A 26,527-nucleotide genomic window follows, 5' to 3' on the forward strand; every position below is an offset into this window, starting at 1 on the left:
CATATGTGATTTTTATCTTCCTTCCTTCCTTCCTTCCTTCCTTCCTTCCTTCCTTCCTTCCTTCCTTCCTTCCTTCCTTCCTTCCTTCCTTCCTTCCTTCCTTCTCTTATATACTGCTTATATTCCAGAACAACTTCCAAGTGATTTATAACTATTAAATTAATCCGTAATTAAACTATACAATAGTATCTGTCTTTCTGCAGCTATGAAATCTGCATTCTGTTTTTTGTGTGAAGCCTAGGTCTGAAGAACTTGTAGCCCTTCAGATGTTGGACCACAGTTTCCATGCTGGCTAGGGGGGGTTGGAATCCCTGCAGCATCTGGGTGGCCACAGATTCCCCACCTGTGCCTTAAAGGACCTGGCAATAATCCTTTGCCCATTTATGGGGGAGGAAGTCCTATTCCACTCAACGGGACTTACTTCTGAGTAGGATTGCATGGCAGGGGTGTTTGGAACATGGTGGGAAGGTGGCTCGTGTCCTAACTGCATTTCTCCCTCTTCCTTTTGCCCTCTGTTCTCCCCGCAGGCGACCCACACAGTAATATTGTTGAAGACATGTGGTTGGGGGTGACGATAGCAAGCCAGAGAGAGTCTTCAGGGAGAGTGATGGTGAGTAGTTTGTATTTATGGGGCAGGGAGCATTTCCATGGCAGGGATGGGGAACCCGGTGCTGCCTGGATGTTGTGGAGCTTCTTCTTTGGTGATCACTCGTAGCCGAGTAAGATTGTCTTCCATAAACACAGTTTTAAAAGTGAGTCCGTAAGTGACTGTGGAGGCCAATTCTGGATCCATACATCCTTCCACAATTGGGACATAGGTCTGGGCGGGAGTTGATCACGGTGTGGATTTGCCAAGTGTGCTTTTCTCTTAGCGCATTTCTCCCTTTCGTCCTGAATTCAAGCATCTTCAAAGCCCATGACACCTTTGGTAAAGGCTGTTCTCCAATTGGAGCGTTTGCAGGCCAGTGTTTCCCAGTTGTCAGTTTTTATACTACATTTTTAAGATTTGCCTTGAAAGAGACTTTAAACCTCTTTTGTTGACCTCCAGCATTAACGCTTACCATTTTAAAGTTTGGAGTAGAGCAGTTGTTTTGGAAGACGATAATCAGGTATCCCTACAACATGACCAGTCCAAAGAAGTTGAAGTTTGACACTGGTGACCTTTCCTTCTTCCAGTACACCTCCTAGGTGATGTGCAAAATACCATCCATCTGTTAAAATGCTGTGTTAGGATGGCATGCCCAGTCCAAGGTGGGTCAGAAGCTTTTGGCAAAACTACATGTTACACTTGGCATGGCCCACCAAATCCAGTTCCTTTCCTCTCCCCTGTTAAAATGATGGATGACCCCTGTTGGCATTCATTTTTCTCCCATATTTGCTCCATTGCCTTGGTTCTCATGGGCATTATAGCTCTAAGGGTGGATTCAAAATGGTAACACTGTTTTCAGAGTTGGTAGAATCATAGGCTATAACATCCATGACAGAGGGCCATGGCATGTCTGCACATTCGTGGCTCAGGATGGGAGTTGGCACATCAACTGCATTAAATATTCCTCTTATTGATTTCAAATTGCATTTTTAAAAAATATTGTATTTTATTTCTTTTCTTTTCTTTTTTTAATTTTAATTTTATTATTAGTTTTATTGAATATTACAAGGTAAATAGAAAAGAAAAATCAAAACAAAGTCCATACATAACAATATAAACACAACCGTCTACATATTTACCAAATATGTAAAGAAGAAGAAAAAGAAAAGATAAAAGAAAAGAAAAAGAAAGGGGGGGAACTACTTTCCATAATCAATAGTACCAAATTTATACTTTAAACATTACATTTAAAAAATCCCAGTTAAAATATTATGAAAGACTTCCACCGCATTTACCACACGTCTCTTAATTTCTAGTTCACCTTTACATCTGTTCTTCAGTCACTTCCTTTCCTTAAGTTCTTTTATAGCCAATCAGTTCTTTGTATTCTTTACATTCTTCACAAGGGTAGTCTAAGCACAAGCAAACTTTCGTATTTGAGCCCTGCTTGCTTAATATTCGTTTAGACAATCCCATAAAGATATAATAATAATAATAATAATAATAATAATAATAATAATAATAATAATAATAATGCTGCAGTGGTACCTCGGGTTACATACGCTTCAGGTTACACACTCTGCTAACCCAGAAACAGTACCTCGGGTTAAGAACTTTGCTTCAGGATGAGAACAGAAATCGTGCAGCAGTGGGAGGCCCCATTAGCTAAAGTGGTGCTTCAGGTTAAGAACAGTTTCAGGTTAAGAAAGGACCTCCGGAACGAATTAAGTACTTAACCTGAGGTACCACTGTAATAAATATTGTATTGTATTTCATTGTATTGCGGTATACAACATATATACAATGCTGCACAATATACATGAAATAAAAGATGCAACCATAATACAACAACAACAACAAAATACAGCAACTAGCTCAGTGCATTACAAATTCCACAAGAGATGGGAAAATCAATAAGTGGTCCACCAAGACCCTCTGTAATTTCCAAGTGGTCTGAGTGGGGGAGTTTGGGAACCAGTGGGTCGGACCCACTAAGAACCCCACTTTTCTTTCCTGCTCCTTCCCAAAGATTGCAAGCAGGAAAAAGCTGCCACTATGCACATTCATAAGATCTTCAGAAACCTGCTACTAACTGGCCCTCCATTTCCTGGTACATCTTAGATAACATCCTCCCGACTTCTGCCCCAAAGCCCTTCGCATCCTTGAATCTCTCCCGGTAGCTATTTTGATCCTCTGCCACATCAGCGCCTTTAAATGGTTTAAAAACAAACATAAAAACCCCCACCAATCTCCACTGGCATTTGCTGAAATTCAAGAAATAGCTTTGGGCAGTGGCAGCCAGACGGCCAGGCACCTTGGAGATCAGAATCCAGGTGCCAGTTCTTTTTTTCTTTATAAGAAAATGCCAGCGGTAATTCCTTTTCAGGTGGGTTTAAGTTTCTTGAGAAGCTTGCTGCTTCTGTTCCATTCCTTTCCCTGGCTTATTGGAGACGTTACTAGTTTTGTCATCCACTGTCTCCATTGTGGTCCCTTGCAGCTAATTTTGTCCTGGGTTAGGCCAGGAATTTGTTTTCCTTGCCAATCACAAGTCCCAGAATACTCAATGCAAGGAAGGTTAAAGTTTCTCTGAGCATGTACGGAGCGCTCTTGACAGTATCGTGGAATTAGAAAGCATCCAGCAAAGAGCTTAATTTGAGCACAGGGTTCAACCAGAATTAGCCTGTTTGCAATACCAGCAGTCAGCTTGGTAACATACAATGAGAGAAGAGAGAACCTGTAAGCATGCACAGAGTGCCTACCCCTCGCTACTGAATAATCACAGCCAGCTCAGGATGGGAGTTGGAAGTGATGGCCAGAGCCGTTCGATGGTCGGATTCCCTTGGAAGGTAGTGGGCTCTGGAGCTGTGAATAATAATAATAATAATAATAATAATAATAATAATAATAATAAATATTTATACCCCGCCCTCCCCAGCCAAGACCAGACCCAGGGTGGCTAACACCCAATAGTAAAAACAAGGTGAATGAATACAACTTATAAACTAGATTATAATACAACATTAAAACATTAAAATGACTATCAGCCTTTGAAAAGCTGGTTTCACTGAATCAAGTTCATAAACTTGTTGAATTAATTAAACTAATGTCACAGCTTCAGAGAATCCTATCCCTTCCCACGGTGGGATGCCAAGAAGCAACAACAACAACAACAACAGGAGTTCTTACCAAGTGGTTTATTCAATATTCACAGAGAGAGATGAAGGAATGCAGTCTCTCTTAGATAATGGTGTTGCTCAAAGTAAAGTCCCACCACCTCCATCTCACCTAATCTACATCACCCTTGTTTTGGCTGATCTGTGTTTTCTGCCTCTGAGCTTTCTCTTCTACTACCCTCAATGCCCGCCTGGTCCTGGGAGAAGGGGGGTCAGGAATGTTCTCTAAGAACACTGAGTCTGTCGGCTTTCTCTCCCCTGGTGCCTTTTCTTCCTGCTGTTCCTCTTCCAATATTTCTAAGCTCCTCCCCTCTGCAGCCTCTGAACTATGCCCTTCCACAGACCGCTGTTCTAAATCTATACTGTCCTCCTCTTCCCAGGAAGTTGCAGGAAGAAGAGAGGAGGGCAGGTCCCACCATTCCTCCTCAATCTAGCCCCTGACAACTAAATACAGTGGTACCTCGAGTTACATACGCTTCAGGTTACACATGCTTCAGGTTACAGACTCCCTTAACCCAGAAATAGTACCTTGGGTTAAGAACTTCGCTTCAGGATGAGAACAGAAATTGTGCTCTGGTGGTGCAGCAGCAGCAGGAGGCCCCATTGGCTAAAGTGGTGCTTCAGGTTAAGAACAGTTTCAGGTTAAGAACGGATGTCTGGAACGAATTAAGTACTTAACCCAAGGTACCACTGTAGTCCTAAAAAATAGTGTCAACATTTAGGGGGCGTCTTATGCACGGATAGAGTCTCCTCTCTCCCCATTTTCTTAAATCTGAGTCCCCCAAATTAGGGGGCATCTTATACATGGGGTGTCTTAAAGACGAAAAAATACAGTAATTACTCCAGCTTTGAATTTTGTTGTGTCGTTATCTTCTTTAGTGAGTTGTGCAAACCGCTGTTCTGAATGATGCTCTTTATAGGGTAGGGGCCACTGGGAATGAATTTAGGGAACTAAGGACATGGTGACCCAAAAATGTTTGGGAACCTTAGGCTACGGAAAGATTTTCAGTGCTAAAGCTGAGTATGCACGGACCATACATACATATCTCCAAAGTACCTGGAATCATGGGTATGGCATACCCTTCAACCGTCCCTATTTTCCTGGGAGATTTCCGGAATTACAGGAGCCATCCAGGCTTCTGATTTGATCCCAGAATGTCCTGGGTAATGAGCTAGAGCTTGCAGCAGTGCCATGATCTTGCGTGAGCCAGCTGACTCGCATGGCCCCGACAGAAACACATCCCAATTGCAGTCAGGAGAATGATGAAGGCTATGGAATGGACTTAGAAAGGCAGAAAGTGTCAGGAGTTCAGCCTACACTCAGGTAGGACCCTGGCAGAGACACATGCCCGACTGGCACGTTCTCTCCCTCCTGGCCGATCTTTCAGGAGCTTCAAGAGCTTTCTTCAGCCCGAACATCACAGCGATCGATGCCAACCGACACCAGCACACTTAGGGATCTGCAGAGTTTGCACAACTTGTGGGACAGACCTCAGCAACTCAGCATTTTGGCTAATCTACTTTATTTACATATAAACACACACGGAGCACTGCAACATGGCTCCCTCTCTCTCTAGCATCAGACAAAAAGAGAAGAACAAAGGACAATAGACCCACTTCACGGAACACAGTAACACAATCTTCCTGTCTTCGTCACTTCCCACTCTGTGGAGTTCAAACATATACCGTCATGTGAATGACAACAATCCCATGACTGTAATCATGGAGCAGGAATTCTAACAGAAAGCGTGCCTTCAAGGAAAGGCTGGAGCATCACCCCACCCCGTTTTGGCGCAAACTAAAGCTTTGTCTGCTTGACTTTGCTAGGCTTGTGCCCACCGGTACACCCGAGTCTTGTGGGCTGGCAACGAAGACCAGAGGCGCATGGTTGGGAAATGCTACGTCCACGGAAACAACCTACAACTTCAGGAGCAGGATGAATGGCAGCATTTCCACAATGAGATGTGCAACACCAACAGCGACTCGGATGTAACGGGCATGTGTCAGATGGGCATCAGCGGCGGCTTCACCGCCAACAGCATTTATTTCGGAGCCCCCGGTGCTTTCAACTGGCAAGGTTTGTAACACTTCCTCAGCCCCTCCTTCCTGTGTCGCCATGTAAATGTGTGTCTTAATGGGTTAATTCAGCCAGAGACGAAACCAAGCAGGTGGGAAATTGCCAAAAGCACATTAATTCGCAGGCCGTACACAGTCATACCTCGGAAGTCGAACAGGATCCCTTCTGGAAGTCCGTTCGACTTCTGAAACGTTTGACTTCCAAAGCGCAGCTTCTGATTGGCTGCTGGAAGCCAATCACCCCACACCTTGCAGAGATGGGCCGATGCTGCCGACAGACCCTGAATCCCTTGGCAACATCCAAAGGCCCTGATCCACTAGGTGCTGGGGTGGATTGCACCCTGCGCCTTGCAGAGTCAAGCCCAGGCTGCCAGCGGGCCCAGCAGTGACAGCAGCAACAAGCAGCTCTGGCTCGCCCAGACCTACCCATTGCTATTCCACCACCGCACTTACCTGACCTAGGAGTTCTGGATCACAGGCTCTGCTGATCAAAGTAGAGCCCTCTCCCACCAGAAACAAACCAGGACTGCTCCAAGAAAACGCACATTTGTGATTGACTAGGCAGATAGCCAGCCATTGGGGGGGCATTTCCCCCCTTCACTTCTCACTACCCTCTGTGGCCCCCTGACCTTGTGCTATAGCCCCCCATTTACACACTTTTCACCTGTGGCCCCCTTGGAATATCCTGGGGCCCCCAGGGGTAATAATAATAATAATAATAATAATAATAATAATAATAATAATAATAATATAATGATTTATTATTTGTACCCCACGCATCTGGCTGGGTTTACCCAGCCACTCTGGGCGGCTTCCACAGAGACCAAAAATACACTAATATGTCATACATTAAAAACTTCCCTGAACATGGCTGCTTTCAGATGTCTTCTAAAAGTCAGGTAGTTGTTTATCTCTTTCACATCTGATGGGAGGGCGTTCCACAGGGCAGGCGCCACTACCGAGAAGGCCCTGTGCCTAGTTCCCTGTAGCTTTGCTTCTCGCAATGAGGGAACCGCCAGAAGGCCCTCAGAGCTGGACCTCGGCATCCGGGCAGAACAATGGGGGTGGAGATGCTCCTTCAGGTATACTGGGCCGAACACTGAACTAGACTGTTTTTTGGACTACAGTTCCCATCATCCCTGACCACTGGTCCTGCTAGCTAGGGACAGTGGGAGTTGTAGTCCAAAAAAACAGCTGCAGACTCAGGTTTGGGAAACTCTGAACTAGAGATTTGTTTATTTTTTTAATGAGAAGCAGACAAACTGAAGCGGACAGAATCGCCCATCCCTAAATAAGCCCTGTCCCATCGCATCTCTTCCTTCTGGTCAATGACCGGTGTTAAATAAGCCCCATTAAATTTAGTGGGATTTACTTCTGGGTGGACGAGGTCAGGAATGCAGCCTTACCTGGTAAACTAAATGATGAAATAAAAGCGGCCGAGCAGAGCCCAGTTGAGGGGAAGACATGCGCTCTCCTTTTCTTCTGTGCTTAGAGCCCCTGAACCTCCACACACACGTCTGGGTTCTGAAACACAGGGAATAGTATCCAGGCAGGATTCAAACCCAGGACCTCTCTCTCTGGAAAAGCAAGTGGCTCGATAGACACCGGCCAGAAGGGAGCAGTGGGTCTCTTTGTCTGGTTTGAGTTAAAATGTCGCAACTTTCCTCTTTCTGGCATAGGAACCGATTACATGATCCTTCGAGGGGACCGAGAATGGGACCAGCAGGATTACTCGTATCCAGATCAGAAGTACAGCTACAGCTATTTGGGTAACTGCAACTGATATGGTTTTTCCTGGTCCGCTGCCCTGTTTGCCTGCCTACATCTCCCTTCTTTCCTCACTCGCATACAAACATGGTGATGGGATCACCCCCCCAACCTAGCTAAGATTTCTTAACGCACAGTTGCGTAGCGTGGGGGGTGCAGGGGCCGCACCGGGCGCAACATCTGGGGGTTAGGGGGCGCAAATCCACGGGTTAGGGGGTGCAAATTACTTGCCTTGCCCCGGGTGCTGACAACCCAAGCTACGCCACTGTTAACGCAGGAGTTTCCTGCAGCCAATCAGAAGCCGTGCTTTGGTTTCTGAACGTTTTGGAAGTCAAACGGACTTCCGGAATAGATTCTATTTGACATCCAAGGCATAGGACTGGAAGACAGTGAGTGAGAATTATGCTTTTGGAAAGGGGGTGATCAGGATAAGAAGGAACTCATGCACTTCCCCTTGTATCTATAGGCTACACAGTCGAAGCAAGAACTGAAGTTCTGCGCAAAAACGAGACCACCTTAGTCAGTGGGGCACCTCGGTTTAACCACACGGGAGCCGTCTTCCTGATGGCAGCGGACAGTGGCACAACTCTTCAGGGGAAACTGATTATCTTCGGGGAACAAGTGGGCTCCTATTTTGGCAGTTCCATTGCTCTGGCTGACCTCAACAATGACGGGTGAGTCTGCTGGCCGGCAAAGCTGGTGGGAAGCAATGTCTCATTTGCCCAGCAGAGGCACTGTGATCACACCTTCCTTCCTCTCTCTCTCTCTGTCTCTCTCTCTCTTCCTTTTGGTAGGTGGCAGGACTTGATTGTCGGAGCACCCTACTACTTCGACCGGAAAGAGGAGAAGGGTGGGGCCGTCTACGTGTACATGAACCTGGGGGGAACGTTCCACAGCAGCCCCAACATCACACTGACAGGGCCCAGCAGCTCTGCCTTTGGCTTCGCCGTGGCCAACATCGGAGACGTCGATAAGGATGATTTCCAAGGTGGGGAGGGGGCTTTCTCCTCCGACTGTTGCCCCCATGCATACATTACTGGAAATGCATTCTGTTAGGGGACATTGCTTTGCAACAATGTGCATTTTGGGGGGAAATGCATATAAAATGTATTTATACAGTGGTACGGTGGCGCTGTGGGTTAAACCACAGAGCCTAGGGCTTGCCGATCAGAAGGTCGGCGGTTCGAATCCCTGCAACGGGGTGAGCTCCCGTTGCTCAGTCCCTGCTCCTGCCAACCTAGCAGTTTGAAAGCACCTCAAAGTGCAAGTAGATAAATAGGTACCCCTCTGGCGGGAAGGTAAATGGCATTTCTGTGTGCTGCTCTGGTTCGCCAGAAGCAGCTTAGTCATGCTGGCCACATGACCCGGAAGCTGTACGCCGGCTCCCTCGGCCAATAAAGCGAGATGAGTGCGCAACCCCAGAGTCGGCCACGACTGGACCTAATGGTCAGGGGTCCCTTTACCTTTTACCTTGGTTCTCGAACGTAATCCGTTCCAGGAGTCCATTTGACTCCCAAAACAGTTCGGAAACCAAGGCGCAGCTTCTGATTGGCTGCAGGAAGTACCTGCACTCAAGCAGAAGCAGTATCAGACGTCTGGCTTCTGGAAAACATTCGCAAAACGCAACACTTATTTCCGGGTTTGTGGAATTCGGGAGCCAATTTGTTCGGCTACTAAGCCGTTGGGGAATCAAGGACCACTGTAATTAGGAGGGAATCGTGGACATGGAGAACTGTAATCATAGAGAAAAGGTTTAGCTTAGCCTTCTCTCTGTTGTTCTCATTTTCTACATCCAGAAAGAGTTTGTGAAATTGTTGTTGTTGTTTGGCCTAAGGAGAATATAGTTCTACACTTTGGAGGCTGTTGCTGGCAATGGGAGATTTTAGCGAGATTTGTTTTGAAGAGCAGCTGTAGGTTTCTTTTAGATGCCTCCTTTGGGAAGCCGACAAACGAATCCACCTGACCCTTACCCTCCCTCCTTTCCTCCATAGATATTGCAGTTGGAGCTCCTTTTGAAGGTTCAGGGAAGGTCTACATCTACCACAGTGGTGCAGGAGGGCTTATTGATAAGCCCCAGCAGGTAAGCTCACCTTGCTTGTTCCTCTTCATAATTTTTCTCCTCCATGCTAGGCAAGGAAACTGCCTCTGATCGCATGCAATGCCTTCCCCACATTTTGCAGCTAATGCAGCAAGCCTGCAGGCACTAGGAAGTCAGGGACTGGGTTTCAGCAGAGCTTGGCCCCACAACATAGATCCACTGGGGGAGGGCTGCACTTCTAGGCTAAGTGCCCATCATGGATCTGCACCATCCCCAGCTACAGAAGGGTCATAGCTCAGTGGTAGAGGACATGTTTTGCATGCAGAAGGCTGTGAGTTCAATTCCCGGCATCTCCAGATAGGCCTGGGAAATAAGAACCATATATTTTTTGTACCCCACACACCTGACTGTGTTGCTCCAGCCACTCTGGATGGCTTCCAACAGAATATCCCAAAACACAACCTGTCTTTAAACAAAATCCCTATCTAAAATTCTGGAGAGCTGTTTGTGTAGACCACTGTTGTTCGATCCAGGTTCCCCAGATGCTGTTGGACTACAACTCCCATCATCCTTGACTACGCTGGCTGGGGTTGTTGGGAGTTGTAGTCCAACAGGGTGTGGATGAAGAACACTGGTTGCAGGCAATCTCCGTTTGAAAGCAAGGTATAGCCTGGTGACATCAGTGGCAGTCCTGCTCTCTCCCACACCAACCCAACCTGCTTGGCCAAGACCATCAACCTTGAGGAGCAGCTCACAACATAGATCTTTCTCCTTTTGATGGCTGCCATTCCTCCTCCCTCATTTGCTCCTCCTCTGCAGGTTATCAGCGGCGAAGACGTCGGACCCGGAATCAAGACCTTTGGCTACTCCTTCAGTGGCGGAATGGATGTGGACGGGAACGCCTACCCCGATCTCTTGGTGGGCACACTCTCAGAAAACATCCTACTGCTCAGGTGAGAGGAGACTTAAAGAGGGACAGTTAATGTACCCCTGAGGGTCTGCAGAATTCTTTCCCCTCATGGCTGATTTGTTCAAAGCCACTGCTGATGTTGGGGACTATTTGGGTTTATTATTGTGTAGTAATATCCACCTTCCTTCTGTGAGGAAGTCAGAATGGCATGAATATTGCATAATAATAATAATAATAATAATAATAATAATAATAATAATAATAATAATTTATTATTTATACCCCGCCAATCTGGCCGAGCTTCCCCATCCACTCTGGATGGCTTCCAACAAAATATTAAAATACAATAATGCATCAAACATTAAAAGCTTCCCTAAACAGGGCTGTCTTCAGATGTCTTCTAAAAGTCTGGTAGTTGTTGTTCTCTTTGACAACTGGTGGGAGGGCGTTCCACAGGACGGGTGCCACTACCAAGAAGGCCCTCTGCCTGGTTCCCTGTAACTTGGCTTCTCTCGGTGAGGGAACCGCCAGAAGGCCCTCAGCGCTGTACCTCGGTGTCCAGGTAGAACGATGGGGGTGGAGACGCTCCTTCAGATATACTGGACCGAGGCTGTTTAAGGCTTTAAAGGTCAGCACCAACACTCAATGAGGTGAGCTTCTTTTTTTTACTATTTCCACTAAAACAGTAATTGCATTTTATATGCATTATTGCACACATGATTGTACGTACTATAGGGACATGAGTGGCGCTGTGGTCTAAACCACTGAGCCTCTTGGGCTTGCTGATCAGAAGTTGGCAGTTCGAATCCCCACAACGGGGTAAGCTCCCATTGCTCTATCCCAGCTCCTGCCAACCTAGCAGTTCAAAAGCACACCAGTTCAAGTAGATAAATGGTACCTCTGCAGCGGGAAGGTAAACAGTGTTTCCATGCACCAGAAGCGGTTTAGTCCTGCTGGCCACATGACCCGGAAAGCTGCCTACAGACAAATGCCGGTTCCCTTGGCCTAAAAGTGAGATGAGCACCGCAACCCCTTTGACTGGACTTAACCTTCCAGGGGTCCTTTGCCTTTACCTTTTTACCTTATGTATGATATTACGCATGGATACATTCCAGGTTTCCTAAAGTAACCAGCATATAAACATATATGTACTATAACCACTTAGAAGCCAAACAAGAAACAAAACAAAACAAAACAAAACAAAATAAAAAAATAACTGTATTAAAAATACTTATGCTTTGCTACTTATATCATTTTGCCAAATGTATATAGTACTGCATGGGACTTGATCTTTGTTATACAGTGGTACCTCGGGTTAAGTAATTCATTCCGGAGGTTCGTTCTTAATCTGAAACTGTTCTTAACCTGAAGCACCACTTTAGCTAATGGGGCCTCCCGCTGCTGCCGCACCGCCACAACACGATTTCTGTTCTCATCCTAAAGCAAAGTTCTTTACCTGAGGTACTATTTCTGGGTTAGTGGATTCTGTAACCTGAAGCGTCTGTAACCTGAAGGGTATGTAACCTGAGGTACCACTGTATATACTATATATGTTTATAATATTTGCATATAGTTAATCAGGCTGCTTTTTAAAACACTTGCCGATGTGCAAACGTCAAGTTACAAGAATTTGACGAAACATCAAGAAAAACCTTCTGACAGTAGGAGCTGTTTGACAGTGGAATGCAGACTCGCCTTCCTTGGAAGCCTTTAAGCAGAGGTTGGGTAGCATCTGTCATGGATGCTTTAGCTGAGATTCCTGATTTTCAGGGGGGTTGGACTTGATGACCCTGGGGTTCCCTTCCAATGCTACAGTCCTACGATGTGCTTGATGCAAATGGCAGTCCAGTGCAACCAAAGCTCAATTCGTTCAGAGCCACCAAATTCCATGTAAAATGGACCCCGCCTCAATCCATATGAACCTACCTGGACCCTGAGATCATCTTCTTCATGTGGCTCCTCCTTGAAAGGTACGGAGGGCGGCAACACAAGAACAGGGCCTTCTCTGCAGTGGCTCCCAGTCTGTGGAATGCTCTCCCCAGGGAAGTTCACCTGGCGCCTTCATTGTACACCTTTAGGCACAAGACAAAAACATTCCTTTTTACCCAGGCCTTTGCTTGATCTGATTTACATCCTATGCCCTTTTAAGATGTGTTTTGTTGGGGGGGGGCGCTATTGGGTTGTTGTTTTAATTTTTGTTGTGGATTTTGTGGTTTTATATCTTGATTTTATTCTGTGAACCACCCTGAGACCTCCGGATATATGGCAGTAAAGGTAAAGGGACCCCTGACCATTAGGTCCAGTTGTGACCGACTCTGGGGTTGCGGTGCTCATCTCACTGAGGGAACCGGCATACAGCTTCCAGGTCATGTGGCCAGCATGACAAAGCCACTTCTGGCAAACCAGAGCAGTGCACAGAAACGCTGTTTATTTTCCTGCCAGAGTGGTACCTATTTATCTACTTGTACTTTGATGTGCTTTCAAACTGCTTGGTGGACAGGAGCAGGGACCGAGCAACGGGAGCTAACCCCATTGCAGAGATTCGAACCGCCAACCTTCTGATCGGCAAGTCCTAGGCTCTGTGGTTTAACCCACAGCACCACCCGCGCCCCTATAGGGCAGTACATGAATTCAATTAATAATAATAATAATATCTTTAAACAGTACCCCACTCATTTCCCTTTTGTCTCATATCTCTTTGCAGAGCCCGTCCAGTGATCAACATCTTAGACAAGTCGTTCACGGTTACACCGACCACATTGGACCCAAACAGCTGTACCGAAGACTCTTGGTAAAAGCTTCCTTCTATGTTTTCTCCTCACAGGTCTTTCTCCTGACCCGCCTGCCCGGGTTCCAGGGCTCTTTGAAAGGCGTGTGACGGCAGAAATGCGATGGAACTGGTTATATTTAGCCTAAGGAAAGGAAGATGAAAGGGGAGCACGCTGCCAATTTTCAGCTTGTTTAAGGGGATGTCGGAAAGAATCAGGAGAACAATTGTTTGCCCTCCCCGCCGAGTGTGGGACAAGAAGTAGGAGTGTTTACACAAGAAAGGGCGGGATTCAGATTAAATGTGAATGAAGAAAACATCTGTCGCTAAGAGCAGTATAGCGCACTGGAGCAAGCTTTATAGAGATGTGGCAGAGTCGCCTCCTTTGGATGATTTCAATAATAATTAATAATAATAATAATAAATAATAATAATTTGTATACCACCCTTTATCCGAAGATCACAGTCGACAACATAAAAATACAGAATGAAAACACAAAATACCTAATAGAGCAAAAACAAACCAATAACACCCTTTGTCCCACAAACACATTTAAAAGATAATCATCATCAACATCATCATCATTTATACCCCACCCACCTGGCTGGTTTCCCCAGCCATTCTGGGTGGCTCCCAACAGAATTAATGATAATGATAATGATGATAATGATGTCATAAAACATCAAACATTAAAAACTTTCCTGAACATAACTTGTTCAATCAGGCAAAGGCCTGGTTATAGAGAAACGTTTTTGCCTGGCACCTAAAGATATGCAATGAAGGAAAGGGGGTGGATTGTGGATTAATAATAATAATAATAATAATAATAATAATAATGGAGTTCCCTCTCCTGCGGGGGAGAACTCCTGCTCTTTCAAAGAAAACTCCATGCCCCCGAAATACCACTTGCTGCTCAAGAAAATTCATCACAGCCCTATAACAAGAGCATCCGAGGAATGCATTTCAATACAAAACATCTTTAGGCTGCCATTGTACACTGGGCGTTTAGAGTAGAGCCTTCCAAGGCTGGTTGCTGTGGCTTCAGAATAGGTTTGTGCTTCTGCGCCGCCCTTTAAAAAGTGATCACTGCTCTGTTTTGGTTTGCCTGGAAGGAGTAGCAAACTGAGAAGTGCAGGGTTCCTTCCTAAGAGTCACAACCGCACCCCTTCTAAAATAATGCAATAATCTTATGGTTATGCAATAATAATAATAATAATAATAATTTGCAATGCAAAATAAATGCAAATCTCCATGTGCTCAGAAAACATCCTACTGCTCAGGTGAGAGGAGACTTAAAGAGGGACAGATAATGTACCCCCAAGCGTCTGCAGAATTCTTTCCCCTCAAGGCTGACTTATCCAAAGCCACTGCTGGTGTTTGGGATTATTTGGGTTTTTATTATTATTGTGTATGAATATCCACCTTCCTTCTGTGAGGAACTCAGAATGGCATGCATACTGCTCCATAATAATAATAATTTATTATTTATACCCCGCCCATCTGGCTGGGCTTCCCCAGCCACTCTGGTTGGCTCCCAACAAAATATTAAAATACAATAATGCATCAAACATTAAAAGCTTCCCTAAACAGGGCTGTCTTCAGATGTCTTCTAAAAGTCTGGTAGTTGTTTATCTCTTTCACATCTGGTGGGAAGGTGTTCCACAGGGCAGGCACCACTACCAAGAAGGCCCTGTGCCTAGTTCCCTGTAGCTTTGCTTCTCGCAATGAGGGAACCGCCAGAAGGCCCTCAGAGCTGGACCTCAATGTCCGGGCTGAACGATGGGGATGAAGATGCTCCTTCAGGTATACAGGACCGAGGCTGTTTAAGGCTTTAAAGGTCAGCACCAACACTTTGAATTGTGCTCAGAAACGTACTGGGAGCCAATGTAGGTCTTTCAAGACCGGTGTTATGTGGTCTACACCCCTGCCTGGAGGAATCTGTGTTTACTCCCATCTCATCCTGTTCCAAGATTTCCAGGTCAATCACATTTCTCTCTTTCTTTCTCTCTCCTTTCCCTCCCTACCTCCTCGACTAACAGCATCAAGGTGCAGCTCTGCTTCTCCTATTCCCAAAGCGCGGGAAACCCAACATACAAGGAAACCATAAGTGAGTAGAAGTTCCATTTGAGAGGGATTTTATTTTTCAGAAAAGAAGATCGGGGGCTCATCCTCTGGCAGCTGCACAAGACCTGAGCTTGAACTGTCGCTCCTAAATGAATGTGGGCATTCTGGATATGCCCAGAGGCACCTTCCTCTTTCAGTCTTGCCTTTTCCCGAGTTCAGGTTAAACCGTTACCAGCACTGCTTCGGGAGGAAGAGCAGGGCAGAAATTGAATAGATAGATAAATAAATAAATAAATAAATAAATAAATCGCACCGAGAGCTCATTTTCTCTTCTGGGGCTTTCTCAGAACTTCAACTTGAACCCAGCCCTTACCAGGGGCTTAGCCCCAGAATACAACAGCCGAGCTGAGGTGGAGGCAGGGCCGCCCCATCCAGGAGGCAGAGTGAAGCAGATGCCTCGGGCGGCAGAATCCCATAGGGCACCGACCCCGCAGGCACACGGCCCGCCCCTGCTTCCACTGGGGTCACGTGACAGCGATGGCTGCAGTTTCTGGCGAGATCTCGTGAGAGTTCTGTGAGATCTCACGAGATGTCGCCAGAAGCTGCCAAGTGATGGAGAAAACAATAATTTCATAAACTGTATCATTTTGGTTATTCCATTTTCTTTTCTACCGCTCACACTGAAAAGGCCTGTGCCTGCTTACTTTTTACAGTACAGAACTAGTTGTTTTCAGGCACTGTATGTCCCTCCCAGAACACAGAAAAAACATAAACGTTTAGAATCTATGGCGGCCGTTGTACGCAAGAGAAGGGAATCGTCTAGGCATGGTCGTTGTGATTAATCTTGAATTGCCAACAAAAGAGGATAGTGGGAGACATTTAATGAACAGGAAAATGAGCCATAGTCCTATTAAAGACATTGAAAAAATGATTTTAATCACAGGATGTTATTAAAGACATTGAAAAATGATTTTAATCACAGGATGTTACAACCTGCAGACTAAAATGATTTTGGTTGGTTCAGCATGGTAACATTTGGTGGCAACTGCTGAGATTGCTATAATCCTTTGACTGGTGAAATGAAATCACCAAGGGTGTAAGAAACATTGCTTTGGGTGCTATTCTTCGCCACCACCTCCTTATTTTCGAGGCTGTCCCTCTGCCTGTTTGTATTTCAATAAACGCTTCTGTTTTCACTCGAAGCCTGCATCCTTTTCCATTGGGTTTCTGGGAGGGATACCTCCATAGAGGAACTCCTTTTTTAATTTATCCATCACATGCTCCCCCGGTAAGCGAGGATTCGGCAGGATGGCGGGTGGAGACGACGGGAGCAGCGCTCTCCTGTTTTGCCTCAGGCAGCAAAATGGGACAGGCTGCTTCTGGGTGGAGAGAGTGGGGTGCACATGTGCCTCAGTTTGCCTGCTGAGTCTTGGCAGTGCCTCCGGCCTGTTTTCCCCACCCTGTCACTTCCCCTTCGCATCTCATTTCAGAGTTGAACTACATGGTGGAAGCTGACCGGGACCGCCGTCCACCTCGGGTATATTTTGCCAGGACCCAGTCCGCAGTCTACAAGGGACAGTTTTCCATGCCAAGGGAGAAGTGTCAGACCCTGGAAGTCCTCTTGCGGGTAAGGCGAGGGCAGTGGGCAATTTAAGCGATGCATTTGAATGGCTGGGAGTGAGCGAAACATGGCCTAATAATAATAATAATAATAATAATAATAATAATAATAATAATAATTTATTATTTATACCCGGCCCATCTGGCTGGGTTTCCCCAGCCACTCTGGGCTTAGTGGTGCATTGCGCCAGGGCGCCGGCCTCTCAGGGGCACCTCAGCAAGTGGGGGAGCTGGGTGCCTTTGCCGGCGCCCTCCCCTTTCCCTGCACGCCCCCCAGCTGCACCCCGCCAACCATAAGGCTGGCGGGCATGCAGCTTCCCTCCCAAGCCTCCTCAGGAGGAGATCGATATGGCTGGCAGGTGCGCGTTAGTGACCATGTGATGATTTTAGCTTATGAATTTTATTGTTTAATGTTTTTATTTGTACATGGGGGTACTTTTATAGCTCTGTGTAGAGTACGCAATGTTTTAATAATATAAATGTTTTAAGTCTTTTTTATCAATTCAGTATATTTTCTTTTAATTGTCAAATAATTCTGTGTACATTGCGGCAGCTTTTGGCTATGTGCAATAAAACTGACTGAGACTGAGACTGAGACTCTCCTCCTGAGGAGGCTTGGGAGGGGCGCAACCTCACTCCCAAGACTCTGTGGGGATTGCGCTCTCTCACAGTGGTGTGGGGGAGACTTGCGCCCCCCAATGGCTGGCAGTGCGGAGCTACGGCCACCCCAACACTATCCGTGATAATTTGGAGGCACTGGGCAGATATTTGCACCCCGGCGCTGCATCTGCTAAAGACGGCCCTGGAGATGACCCTCTGAGCTTTCAAATTCCTTGACAGAGTACAATCACTCAGAACTGGGTGGAGGGCTTTCTGCAATGAACTCTTCCCTTGCCCTGCAGGCTGATATGCGAGACAAGCTGCACCCCATTGCGTTCTCCATGAACTATTCCCTTGCCGAGAAGCCCATGCGCTTCCAGTTGGGCCTGCGCTCGCTCGATGCGTTTCCTGTCTTGAACGAGGATCAGTCCCGTGAGAATCAGACTGAGGTGAGCGCTATGCAGTAATCCAAAGCATTTCCCCTCCCCCACTTTGCGCAAGCTCATTCGCTGTTCAATTTCTTTGTCTCCTCCCCCTGCCTTCTGCCTTCTGCTGGGTTGCTCAGTGTGACGGGACAGCTCGGTTTTCCCATACTGCTCTTCTTTCTGCCCCTAGGATCTCCCCACTTTCTGCTAATTGCACCGACCTTTCAGTTATGCCGCAGGCGCTGCTCTATTTGCCAACGTTCTTTTTTTAAAAAAAATGTATTTATTTATTTATTTAAATAATACAGAAAAAAGAGAACATCAACAGAAAAAAAGAAATTTACAAAGAAGAAAAAAAACAGTTCAAAAACTTTGAAAACAAATACACTTGTTGTACAGTATTCCCCACCCACCCACCCGCAGCTTCGCTCCGCCACAGTTCGACTTCTTTAAATCTTTATCTCCACATTTATCCTTGCATTCTCCAAATATATCGTTATTTGTCCTTCTTTTATCTCTTTTCTTTTCCATTTCACACATATACTTTACATTTTTATTCTAAGCATATTAGCATATCTTTCTGAGAACAATACTTTAACGTATAATCTTCGAAACATTTCCATTCCTTTTTAAATTTTTGATTTGACTGATATCTTACAATTGATGTGAGCTTTGCCAGTTCTATTTGCCAACATTCCTTTTGCTGGCTCCTTCTCCCGCATCAGTTAGAATGTCTGTGCATATTCCTAAATTTGGTCCAGCAGCTTAAGTTTAAGCAAACTGCAGGTCGGGGTCTCTTGCAAACGGGTAACACATGCACACTAAGGTGAGTTATGTGCATGCACACCCATATGTACAAACCCATACAAATATCTGTGAGAAATCGTCTCTGGTTTCTCATCATCAGCCTTCATAGATCCAGCATCCAATTTGCCCTCTGGCACCATCTGGTGGGAAAGCCTGTTCACCATCATTTTAAAGACAAAATCAAATAACATCCTGAAAAATGAGTTGCCGGTGGACTAGTTTGCTGTGATGCTGGCATTTGTGCAGTCGTCGTGCGATGACTTTGACATGTGCTCATGTTTCGCATCAAATATGTCAAGTGGGCCAGCCAAAATTTGGGAGACCCTTCACAGCGCAATATTTATTTTGTTTGGATGGTTTATATCCCGCCATTCAGTTCACTGATCTTCAAGATGGCTTGCAAGTAAGCTTAGGGCCCCACTCTCTTGGGAGCCCCAAAAAAATGTAAAGGAAAAAACCTGGGTATACATTTCCAAAACAAATAAAATGAAACCTACATATAGCAACAGTGTTTTGTGTTGTGTAGATTCCTGTGATGTAAGTAATGGGCCTCACCTGCTAGCCTGCTCCCTAAAATATCACTGGTTTCCTCATTTCTATATATAGGGTGCCTACATTCTCCATAGGCTGGCTGCATGGCAACATGTGCAAATGGCTTGAGATATCTATTAGGTCCATAAATTACCATAGAGCATATATTCAGCACAAAAAGCAGTGACAATTTGTTGTTGACAAAAGACATATAAAGGGCCCCATTACCTTCAGTAGCTTAGGGCCTCATCAAACCTCAGTCCGGCCCTGCTTGCAACATATTGCCATTTACACCACCCACACATCCCAGCAGCTCTTAGTTCTCTCGATGATTGATGGGGTCACAGTGGCCATCACGACTACTCTAGGTGAATCCTGGCTTTGGAGAGACTGGCTGGCTTGCTCCAAAATAACATGGTGGTTTCATTCAGTGATGCACCTCTCACCTCTGTGGCACACATACAAACCTTCTTACCTAAAGATTGAGAAATAGTTTTTGTTGCCCTTTGTACGTTTGGATGTAATGGTTAAGCCAAGATGGGGCTTAGCTCCGGGTAGTTCAGGGGCAGCAATTTTTCCTCTCTGTCCCCAAACACCTACTCGCTCCTTTGTTCATGCTTAGTGATGGTTTGGCTTAGTGTTATGTGTGAACCAGGGAGCCAACCAGGGACTAATCTACACCGGTTAGTTAAAACGTTAAAATGCGTTATAAAAATGTAACACCAGAGGGTGCTGTGGAGCAGCGATTGATCATCAATGTAAAGTTGCATTGAGAACTAGACTACTTTATATATATATATCGCTTTCCAGATCATAGTAGATCCAGCCCAGGGTGGTGGGACTGCATGGGAAGCATCTTACGCCAGCTGGTTAGATCAGCTACACCATGCCGGTGTGCCTTGTTCACATAAAGCAATGGAGCAAGTCGAAATATTGTGGTAGTACAAGTGGCACGTTGGTTGTCAAACTTAATCCGTTCCTGGAGTCCATTCGACTCCCGGAACCATTCGAAAACCAAGGTGTGGCTTCTGATTGGCTGCAGGAGCTTTCTGGACTTAATTGTAAGCTGCGTCAAACGTTCAACTTCCAAAAAACGTTCGCAAACCGGAACACTCACTTCCAGGTTTGCAGCGTTCAGAAGTCGATTTGTTCGGGAGTCAAGCCATTTGACAACCAAGGTACCACTGTATATAGATTATTATTGTATGTATAGGTACTAGTTTGATACTTTCTGTGGTTTACTGGTATATAATTGTTGGTACAGAAATAAAAAAAAACCCCAAATTGATTGTAACAATAGCAACAACTCTACCGCTTTCAGATTCAGTTCAAGAAGCAATGTGGAACAGACAACAAATGCAACAGCAACCTGAAGATTAAGGCTGTCTTTTTAAATGACCAGAACCAGAAGTTGCCCAGGTGAGAAATGCGTTCCCTTTGCACCCTCACTGGCTCGCCACTAGGGGCAGCAGCACACAGACTTTGCACATCTGACGTTCTTTCCCTGGCACCTCCAGAGAGATAACTAGGATGTGGGTGGGTGGACAGCCCTGCTCTGCCTCAGGCCACCCCCTCCCATCTGTGCCATCTCCCCCGATGCAGGCGGAATGGGATGCAGGTGTTGCAGTACAGCCGGGATGTCAAGAAGCTGAACCTGGGCATCAGCGTCACAAATATACCGTCGTCACCCACGAATGGAGAAGATGCTCATGAGGCTTTCCTCAACATCACGTTCCCGCCCTCTCTGCTGCCTTCCTCTGTCCGGCCGGTGAGAGACTTCACCCCCTCCCCTTTTTATATAAAAATAAGGAGAATATATATGTGATTTTTCAAAAAACAAATCAATTACAAAGCAATAAAGTGATTCAAAAAGAAAAAAGTACACGAAACACTGTAAAGAGGAATATATATATGGGACGCGGGTGGCGCTGTGGGTAAAACCTCAGCGCCTAGGACTTGCCGATCGTCAGGTCGGCGGTTCGAATCCCCGCGGCGGGGTGTGCTCCCGTTGCTCGGTCCCAGTTCCTGCCAACCTAGCAGTTCGAAAGCACCCCCGGGTGCAAGTAGATAAATAGGGACCGCTTACTAGCAGGAAGGTAAACGGCGTTTCCGTGTGCTGCGCTGGCTCACCAGATGCAGCTTGTCACACTGGCCACGGGACCCGGAAGTGTCTTGTAAGTGAGATGGGTGCACAACCCTAGAGTCGGACACGACTGGCCCATACGGGCAGGGGTACCTTTACACACACACACACACACACATATATATAAATCTACGAAATCTACACACACACACACACACACATATAAATCTACGAAAGCAAATATATATATATATATATATGAATGAATATATACAAAGATGCTCTAATCCAGGCATAGGCAATAGGCAATAGGCAAACTCGGCCCTCCAGATGTTTTGGGACTACAACTCCCATCATCCCTGGCTAACAGGACCAGTGGTGAGTGGTATAGAATAATAGTATTCAGTTGTTAGGTAGGTTCATCTGGCAACCTGTCTAAGACCATCCAAGGACTGGGAAGGAGGATTTGGATTGGGGTAAGTGGGGAAAACCTTGGACCTTCCATTTGTTGCCCCATAAACTTTGATCACGGCTTGATGGGAGTCGTGAATGAGCCAGCTCCCAGGAACGGTTTGCAGCCAGCTGAAGAAAGCAGCCAGGAACAGAGAGGGTTAACGGCCATGCAGGATGAGCATTGGCTAGTGCCAGCTCCCCCACCCCCTTGGAATGCCAGCTGATAAGGGAATGGCCGAGAGCAGGCTAGAACGCATTCAAAGAACAAACAGGCGGGAAAGAGACAGCCTCTCAGAGAATGGGGAAGAGGCGGGAGCTGACCCACTGAGTCCGAGGTTTCGCCGAATGGGAGGGCTGCAAGATAGGAAGCAAAACAAAAGACGTATGAAGCAAAAGTTCAGTTGCTTCTGGTCATGCCGGAAGCAGTCTTCAGAACGGTCATCTTGATTGATGATGGCGGACGCTTTGTTAAAGGCATCCAGAGCTATCTGTTTGCTTTGACAATAAAGCATCCTGTTTAGTTAACTATGCTCACTGTATTATCAAGCCGGGAACTGGACTCCCGACAATGGGGCTGGTGGAAGTTGCCCCTGTCTGAGAGCAACATTTGCTGCACCACATCGAGTCTGCTTTTGTACAGAAGCGTCAAATTGCTGACGAAATAAGGCAATATTCAGCAAGGTGGCCTTTTCTTTCTTCAGAGCGGCGCCTGCAGGTTCGAGGAGACGGTGATATGTGAGCTCGGCAACCCTTTCAAAATGGACCAGCGGGTGAGTTGTTTGGGGTCCAGGTGCTCCAGAAAGGCAGGGGTTCCAAAGTGGGAGACCCAAACTGTGATATCTCATCCAGCACAAAAGATGTGTTCAGGCCTTGGCCCCCTTAGTGACCCTTGGGACTTGGAAATAACAAAACACTGGAACCTTTGACCTGCTCCCAGCCTGCATTCACATTTAAAGCGCTCTCTCGCCCACACAGAGAATCCCAGGAACTGTGGTTTGCTAAGGGGGCTGGGGAATCATATTTTCCGTGAGGGGTAAACTACGTTTCTTAGAATCCTTTGAATGGGAAGCCCTGTGCTCTAAATGGTTGTTCAATGTTTTCTCAATGTATGGTGTGGGTGTTCATATTTTCTGGGGTAAACGACAATTTCCAGGATTCTTGGCAGGAGGGGGGTGTCTTTTAAATGTATCGTGTGTACGCAGCCCCAGTGTGCCATTGAGGAAGAGCAGACATACGGTACATGTAATTATTCCTCAGGAATGATCTTTGTAGACGGGGAATATGCAGAAGAAACAATTTTGAGGAGATATGGAAGGTGTTTGTAGAATTTGTACTGCTAAAACGGAAAGGGTTCAAGCCATCGCAAGAGGTGTTGAAATGTTGGGAGGTTGGATACTTACAATGGAATGGTCTCAGTGGTGGGGTGCACATTTTTATTTTATTTATGTGGTTGTGTTTTTTTAAAGGAATGGTTTTCGTTTGTTCCCACAACATTTTTGCACCTTACCCATCCGATTAAAAAAGCACAATAGTTAAAAACCTATCAAATCCCATCAAAGTATCACCCATCAGTGGTAACAGAGTACTATACCACACAATGGGTAAAATAAAAACATTTCCCTTTTATATTTAAAGAGTGCTGCTGGGGAAAATAAATGAATATTTACTAAGAGGGAGTTCCATATGTAGGGTGTTGCTGCTGCAGTGTTAGGTTTATATCCCCTTATTTGATCAGTATTTTAAATGCTGGTTCTTCTGATTTGCTTCTGCAACCTGCAGCAAAGCATGCTGGGTAACCAACTTGTGCACTCTTGCCTCCTTTCCAGGCAGAGCTGACTATCACGTTTGAAGTTACTGGAGTTACGCTAAACACTCAAGATGTCACCGTGCAGGTGGAGCCTTCCACGTGAGTCTTCTCCCCAGAGCTAAATAGTTGTGGTTGGAAATGGGAACGTGCATCAGGAAGCCCAGTCAGTACTAGTGTACTTTGGTATAGCAGTTCGAAAGCACACCAGTGCAAGTAGATAAATAGGTACCGCCGTGGCAGGAAGGCAAACGGCGTTTCCATGAGCTCTGGTTTCCGTCACAGTGTTCCATTGCGCCAGAAGTGGTTTAGTCATGCTGGCCACATGACCCGGAAAGCTGTCTGTGGACAAACGCTGGCTCCCTCAGCCTGAAAGCGAAATGAGTGCCACAACCCCATACTCGCCTTTAACTGGACTTAACCGTCCAGGGGTCCTTCACCTTTACCTTTTACTTGGGTATTGACTGAAGGGCTGCAGGGCCAGTCCACCCATGTGGCAAGGTGAGGCGACCGCCTTGGGCGGCAAAATCCACATGAGCCACACAAGGAACGCATCGCCCACTGTTGCTCCATTGCTATGGTGGCAGCAACGGCTTTGGTGCACTCCTTGGAGGCTGGATCTGTCACCTCCTCAGCAACCCCCAAAATACAGAAGATTCTTGGAGAATAGGAGGTGCTTCCAGTCTTCTCCTAAATGGCAGGGGGTGTCCTCTGGGGTCTCCTAGGGTCTGCACCCACCTGACATGATTCAGGGTGGGTCCCTTTCCCTGCAACAACCTTTGAGTCCCACTCCAAACATCTGGGAAGGTTGAGTTGATTCCCCGACTTGTTCCCAATGTAGCTCTTCACTCACTCCTTCTTCCCTGGTGGGTAGGATGCCATTTTGTGGTTTGCCTCAGGTGCCGCAAAGTCTTGGGCCAACCCTAGAAGGACTGGCGTGGGTAGGGACCTCTGTGTGGACTCACCCCACATGGCCTGGGGCTTCTCGCGTGACTCTACTGAGGACGGAAGGGACACTGTTTTGGTTGACTGTTAAGCATCCCATCTGAGAGGCTCCGACTGACCTCTCTGAATGATGTATTGTCTCTCATAGGATCAGCTATCAAGAAGATCTCGCACCCGTGTCAGCAGTCCTGTTGGTAGACTACACCATTGATGCTTCCCTGAGCATGTGCGTATCCACCGCAATGTTTGACGTGGGTTTAAAAAAGAAGCGATACAATCAAATCTTGGTTCTGGAACGTAATCTGTTCTGGAAGACCGTTCGACTTCCAAAACATTCGACAACCGAAAAATGAAAGCGGAAGCCTCAATACAATAGGGAAACTCAAAACGGATGCCGCGTCCGACAGTCGGCTTCCGAAAATCATTCAAAAACCGGAACAGTTACTTCCAGGTTTTTGGCGTTCAGGAGCCAAAACGTACAATAACGGAGGCATTTGGGAACCAAGGTTTGAGTGTATACAAATGCCTCTCAAGATGAGATTGTAAAGTGGGATGTGTGTTATGCTGAGACCTCTACCTCCTTATAACAAACCCAGGGAGCTTCCAGACTGCCGCAATTACCCATGCCATCAAACTCACTTCGGACACACACACACACACACACACACAAATAAGTTGTGTAGTTCTTCATCTTCCTTGACATCTGATGGGAGGGTGTTCCACAGGGTGGGTGCCACTACCAAGAAGGCCCTCTGCCACTCTGGGTGGCTCCCAACAGATTATTAAAAACATGGTAAAACATCAAACATTAAAAACTTCCCTAAACAGGGCTGCCTTCAGATGTTTTCTAAAAGTCAGATAGCTGTTTATTTCCTTGACAACTGATGGGAGGGCGTTCCACAGGGTGGGTGCCACTACCAAGAAGGCCCTCTGCCTGGTTCCCTGCAGTGAGGGAACCGCCAGAAGGCCCTCAGCGCTGGACCTCAGTGTCTGGGTTGAACGATGGGGGTGGAGAAGCTCCTTCAGGTATACTGGACCGAGGCCATTTAGGGCTTTAAGGTCAGCACCAACACTTTGAATTGTGCTCAGAAATGTATTGGGCACCTACTCTTATGCTTCCCCATATTGTTTTATGATGTTGCTTGAGTTCCCAGGATTCCACGATTAGCAGATTTGGTAGTGGAATAGGCCTGACAGCAGTATAAATCTACATTGCAGACATTTCCTAAATGAATTCTAACAGGTTACACTTCCCATTGACTAAATTAGGAAAGTGTGACCCGCTCATCCAAGTTGTGAACAGAGCCTGGTTCCTCTCTTTGTAAACTTTTCCATCCTTCTCACCTCTCACTGTGTTCCTCTCTCCATGGCAGAGTCAACCGCTGGCTCCAGACACATTTCAGTGGGACAGTCATGGGTGAGTCAGCCATGAAGCATGAGGAAGACGTAGGCAGTCCCATCGAATTTGACTTCCAGGTAAGGTTCTTCCTTGAGAGGTGAGGCTAATACTCTTAAAAATTGAAGCATAGAATCATAAAGTTGGAAGGGACCACAAGGATCATCTAGTCCTGGAATCTCATCTTCTGCCAACTGAGGTATCCCAGAATTGATTCTGAGTCTCTTCATGGTTAAAACCCACATGGGCTTGTTTACTTGAGCTGGATTCCATAGGGGGCCATTGATCCCTTGTCTAGAAAGCAACTAAGACACAATCCAGGATTGAATCCATCCCAATGCGATTTGTTAATTTGTAGAGTTGAGAGTACAAGCACAAGACAGAGGGTTCCCGAAGGGCATGTGTGTCGGCTTATTTCTCCCAGTGCAAAATGTTAAGCCAAATATTTGAAAAGATCTCTTACCTTCCTATTTGTGCC

The 26,527-nt window shown here is 46.2% G+C and overlaps 1 protein-coding gene across 2 annotated transcripts in view; it reads left to right on the forward strand.

The window, feature by feature from the left end:
• ITGA3 (integrin subunit alpha 3) overlaps positions 1-26,527 on the forward strand; it is an 86,543-nt gene that overhangs the window by 47,564 nt on the left and 12,452 nt on the right. For both annotated transcript variants that reach the window (XR_014162165.1, XM_081883862.1), the window contains exons 3-19: positions 528-610; positions 5,590-5,839; positions 7,518-7,607; positions 8,072-8,279; positions 8,400-8,593; positions 9,597-9,685; positions 10,463-10,596; positions 13,258-13,344; positions 15,361-15,428; positions 16,876-17,012; positions 17,908-18,054; positions 20,690-20,787; positions 20,971-21,136; positions 22,606-22,674; positions 23,731-23,810; positions 24,802-24,879; positions 26,027-26,129. Coding sequence is in view for 1 of the 2 variants with exons in the window: in XM_081883862.1 (XP_081739988.1) it covers positions 528-610; positions 5,590-5,839; positions 7,518-7,607; positions 8,072-8,279; positions 8,400-8,593; positions 9,597-9,685; positions 10,463-10,596; positions 13,258-13,344; positions 15,361-15,428; positions 16,876-17,012; positions 17,908-18,054; positions 20,690-20,787; positions 20,971-21,136; positions 22,606-22,674; positions 23,731-23,810; positions 24,802-24,879; positions 26,027-26,129 (2,081 nt within the window). In the remaining variant the exon portion in view is untranslated. The remainder of the gene's footprint in view (positions 1-527; positions 611-5,589; positions 5,840-7,517; positions 7,608-8,071; positions 8,280-8,399; positions 8,594-9,596; positions 9,686-10,462; positions 10,597-13,257; positions 13,345-15,360; positions 15,429-16,875; positions 17,013-17,907; positions 18,055-20,689; positions 20,788-20,970; positions 21,137-22,605; positions 22,675-23,730; positions 23,811-24,801; positions 24,880-26,026; positions 26,130-26,527) is intronic.

This window comes from Podarcis melisellensis, assembly GCF_964234715.1.
Source record: "Podarcis melisellensis genome assembly, chromosome: 13".
Taxonomy (NCBI): Eukaryota; Metazoa; Chordata; class Lepidosauria; order Squamata; family Lacertidae; genus Podarcis; species Podarcis melisellensis.